This window comes from Lolium rigidum, chromosome 5, assembly GCF_022539505.1.
Source record: "Lolium rigidum isolate FL_2022 chromosome 5, APGP_CSIRO_Lrig_0.1, whole genome shotgun sequence".
In the NCBI taxonomy this organism is placed as follows: Eukaryota; Viridiplantae; Streptophyta; class Magnoliopsida; order Poales; family Poaceae; genus Lolium; species Lolium rigidum.
The window spans coordinates 236,446,807-236,451,735 of NC_061512.1; the positions used below are offsets into that span (position 1 = coordinate 236,446,807).

The 4,929-nt window shown below is 51.3% G+C and overlaps 1 protein-coding gene across 1 annotated transcript; it reads left to right on the top strand.

Annotated features, from left to right (window-relative positions):
• The first annotated feature begins 918 nt into the window (after nucleotides 1-918).
• Nucleotides 919-4,573, top strand: LOC124657277 (probable inactive purple acid phosphatase 1). Its single transcript, XM_047195854.1, has 10 exons — nucleotides 919-1,086; nucleotides 2,102-2,193; nucleotides 2,300-2,372; nucleotides 2,461-2,580; nucleotides 2,682-2,774; nucleotides 2,872-3,001; nucleotides 3,183-3,264; nucleotides 3,342-3,474; nucleotides 3,584-3,789; nucleotides 3,904-4,573. The coding sequence occupies exons 1-10, from the start codon at nucleotides 919-921 to the stop codon at nucleotides 4,571-4,573; spliced, it is 1,767 nt and encodes a 588-aa protein (XP_047051810.1).
• Nucleotides 4,574-4,929: the final 356 nt, after the last annotated feature.

Consider the following 4,929-nt stretch of genomic DNA (forward strand, 5'->3'; position numbering starts at 1 on the left):
ATCTTGCTGTCACTCGTCCTGATATCTCTTATCATGTTCATATTCTGAGTCAGTTTGTCTCAGCTCCTATCACCGTTCACTACAGTCATATCCTCCGTGTTCTTCGTTATCTTCGTGGCACGATCACTCGTTGTCTTTTCTTTCCTAGTTCCAGCTCTCTCCAGCTCCAGTGCTACTCGGATGCCCCGTGGGCGAGTGATCCTACAGATCGTCGTTTACTTTCTACTTACTGTGTGTTTCTTGGTTGTTCGCTTGTTGCTTGGAAGACGAAAAAACAGGTAGCGGTTTCCCGTTCGAGTGTTGAGGCTAAGCTGCGGGCTATGGCTTTGTTGATTGCTGAGATGACCTGGTTATGGTGGTTGCTTGCAGATTTTGGGATCTCTGTTACGACACCCACTTCACTTTTGTCTGACAGTACATGTCAGTATAGCACGTGATCCGGTCAAGCATGAGCTTACCAAACATATTGGTGTTGATGCTTTTTATACACGTGCTCAGGTGCAGGCTCAGGTTGTTACGCTTCATTATGTGCCTTCAGATTTGCAGTTGGCAGATTTCTTTACAAAGGCACAAACCCGAGCGCAGCATGATTTCCTACTCTCCAAACTCGGTGATGTGGATCCAACATGAGTTTGAGGGAGGGTGTTAGATGTATATATTTGTATATTGTAGTTTTCCATATGTTAGGCACAACCCCCGGGCACTTTGGCGCCGAGAATGCCGCCACCGTGGCCAGCGCCGATGGCAGCGGCGGAGGGAGAGAAACGGAAGGAGGGGGCGGCGGGAGGAGGGAGATCGGCCCCCGGCAGCGCCCTAGGGAGCGCCGGAGGGGGTTACAGGCTTCATAAGAAAGAGCGAGCCGCTGTCCAATGCTTGGTCGACCCAGAGCTGAGCTCTCACACGAACAACGCCAGCGACATGAGAGGGGGCGGCCTGCTCTTTCTGGCACTCGCCCTCGCCTTCGCCGCGTGCGGCGTCGCCGGGCACGGCGTGCATCCGCTGTCGCGCATCGCCGTCCACCGCGCCCGCGTCGCGCTGGACACGTCCGCCGCGGTGAGGGCCTCGCCGAAGCTCCTCGGCTCGCGGGTACGTATCCTTTCCTTCGCTTCAGTGCCCACCCTGCTCTTGCTGTGACATGGTTGGTTGGAGCCTCTGGTGGTTGCCATTCCCTGATAAATTCCGCAGAATTTGCTTCATGTTGAAATCGTTATCGTTGAGGTTCACGCTGCCTGGACCTTGCCTGTCGAGTAAAAACTCTCGCTCTCGTTTCCCCGTTCAATCCTTCGGTAGAAAGTCCCAGTACTCTTGAGCCGCCGTCGCTGCCGTGACATTACGGCAGAGAGCACGCGCCAGCTCCTCGCGACCTTGTTACAAAAACCTCTCCCGCGAGACAGACGAACTGCACATGTGCATGCGCAGGATGCCGATGGGAGAAGTACTCCTCGTGCTTCTTGCTGCGGCGTCGGCGACGGCGCATACCGCCTCCGGAGTAGGCGTCCAACCGTTATCGCTGATCACCGTAAAACAGGCGATGATTGGCATCGACGCGCCCGCCTCGGCCTGGGCATCCCTTGTCCGCTCGGAGCTAAGGTACATGGTGTCCCTTGCCCCAAAATTCTCGGTCCTTGCAAATTGCAATGCTTGGCCGGCCGTTCCCTTGTGCGCCATGCATTCTCAGTCCCAATCGCGTTAGGTAAGGTTAGTGATTGGGATTTGCGGATGGCGCCAAGCTCACCGTGCCTTCTGCGGTCGATCACGGGTGGAACCAAAAATGTGGATATTTTTCTGGCATGTGGTGATGTGGATATTGGCTGCACCTAGCCAAAGTTGCATGACGGACCATCTAGTAGTCAGTCAACGATCACGCACACTGTCTGCTGTCAGCCAAACTGATATATATTTCTAATGCACCGTACATGCATGATTAGACCGTATTGTCGCCCCCTTCAGATTCTTTTATTCATCTGATTAGTACAAGATATTTTCGCCAATGAATGAATTTCACTTGTTAGTCCTGGAAACCTATTTTTTGGTTCTTGATATTTTGCTTGCTGTAGTACAAAGAAAGAAAGAAAGTGATACGATGTTGTTGTGGATACAGGGTGAAGATACACATTGGGTAACCGTAGATTTCACAGTTCCACATGCAAGCGACGACGATTGGATCGGAGTATTCTCCCCTTCAGAATTCAAGTATGAACCAGTACATTTTCTCGGGATGTTCAGATTTTTAACTGAGACTGTGAACCGTGATTTGTACATTACCCCTGCTCTGATTATTTCTTACACTTTCACACAGTGGGTCCACATGCCCAGGTTCTCAGAGCTCAGGCCAAATACCAGGTCCTGACATATGCTCGGCGCCGATAAAGGTTAGTTAGTGGACAGAATGACCGATCTTCAGATTATCTAGAGTTCGGATATGATCCTCACTAGAAATTCTTCTCATGTCGGTTTCAGTATCAGCTTGCAAATTACTCGTCAGGCTATGGCCAGTCAGGGAAAGGGACTCTGAAATTCCAGTTGATCAACCAGCGGCAGGATTTTTCCTTCGGATTGTTCACCGGTGGATTCTCAAATGTGAGTTATTGAAACACCGTGGTGTAGGTTTATGCAATCTTGTTATACAGTGAGTTCTGTACTATAGTTATAAGACTAATGTTTATGCGATTCATTTGCAGCCAACACTCGTCGCGGTGTCGAACAAGATTGCTTTCGCGAACCCGAAAGCTCCAGTTTATCCCCGTTTAGCGCTTGGAAAAACATGGAATGAGGTGGATTTCTGGCACATACTTGTTATTATTTGTTGGTTAGGTAATCTACTTTGTGAGTGATCGCATCCAATGGTGGGTTTTTGTCGTGTCATGCTAGATGACTGTCACATGGACAAGTGGCTATGACAGCAGTGATGCATCTCCCATTGTTGAATGGGGCATGGAAGGGAGCCCTCCTGTGCGCACAACAGCGGACACAGCCACCTTTGGTCGTGGAAGCCTCTGTGGTATGGTGCCTATGAGGCTATGACACATTTTTTCCTTGCAAATACGCTTGAGCTGAATACACTGCATAGTAAAAACAGCGTAGAAGAAACTACATAATCGTCATTGAAAAAAAAACAGAATCATTCATAAGGTGCAAACCAGAACTGGATTACTATACTCCATGTACTTTGGGTTGTGCAGGAGAACCTGCTAGTACTGTTGGCTGGAGGGATCCAGGTTTTATACATACAGCTTTCCTAAAGAATCTATGGCCAGACAAAGTGTGAGTATTCTAGTCCTCTGTCCCAAATATCTTAATTGTGAGTATTACTGGTGTGACACTGCAGTTTATTCTTGTAGATACCACTACAAAATTGGGCATACGCTTCATAACGGAAAAGTTATATGGGGCAAACCTAAATCTTTCACAGCAGCTCCTTATCCGGGACAAAGGTCGCTGCAGCGGGTTGTTATTTTCGGTGACTTGGGAAAGGTACATATATAGGCCAATACTATCTCTCACCTTGCACTAGAAAATAAATTTACAGACATGATCATGCGCCATTGTAATTCTGAATGAACACGGTTGTTTTCATTTGAAGGCCGAGAGGGATGGCAGCAATGAGTATCAGAATTTCCAGCCCGCATCGCTCAACACCACGGACGCAGTGATCAGGGACCTTGACAACACGGACATCGTGTTCCACATTGGGGACATCTCCTACGCCAACGGGTACCTATCGCAGTGGGATCAGTTCACGCAGCAGGTCGAGCCGATCACGTCTCGGGTCCCCTATATGCTCGCAAGGTACGTACATAAGTCCACCATGTTCTATACAAGGTCGATTTCAGAGACACTCCACACTCGGCTGAATAACCCGGTTTCTCTGACGACGCAACTCTATTTCTCTGGTGATGGCAGCGGGAATCACGAGCGAGATTTTCCCAACAGCGGGTCATTCTACAACGGCACCGACTCCGGCGGGGAGTGCGGCGTACCAGCCGCTACCATGTACTACGTACCGACAGAAAACAGGGAAAACTACTGGTACATGGCAGACTACGGGATGTTCCGGTTCTGCGTGGCGGATAGCGAGCATGACTGGCGGGAAGGCACGGAGCAGTACAGATTCATAGAGCACTGCCTCGCCACGGTGGACCGGGCGAAGCAGCCATGGCTTATCTTCACCGCGCACCGTGTGCTCGGCTACTCCTCTGGGTTCTACTACAGCTTCAACGGGGCGTTTGGGGAGCCGATGGGGCGGCAGAGCCTCGAGCCGCTGTGGCAGCGGTACCGGGTGGACATGGCCTTCTACGGCCACTACCACCAGTACGAACGAACGTGCCCAGTCCACCAGGAGAAGTGCGTGAAAGAAGGCACCGTGCACGTCGTCGTCGGGGGAGCTGGAGCCTACATGTCCAACTTCACCACCGTTGCCCCTCCCTGGAGCGTGTACCGGGATATGGACTATGGCTACGGTAAGCTGACAGCGTCCAATGAGACGATGCTCCAGTTTAAGTACAGGCGGTCCAGCGACGGACAAGTATATGATAGCTTCATCTTGCACAAGGAGGACAAGCAGAATGTATGATGCATGTGGAAGCGGAACGTATGATCACGTCTCGGGTCCCCACCATGTTGTATACGTACAAGATGGATTTCAGAAACCATCCATATGCGCGCGGGAGCGAGGAAGCAGCTGGCGTCCACGTCACTGCCAATCTGCTGCGCGACGGGCGACGGCATCGAGAAGTTGACTTCGGCCCTTCTGCACGCGCGTCAATTCCTCCCCCTGCAGCGCACGCACGCACGCATCAGCGTACAATGGACGAACAAACGCTGACAGATGACAGCTAGCACGCCCACCTCAGCCGCGCGCGCTGTCAATTCCAGCGCGCTCTTCTCTCCGCCCACGAAATCCACGCAGCTGGGAGCCTGCTGCTTTAT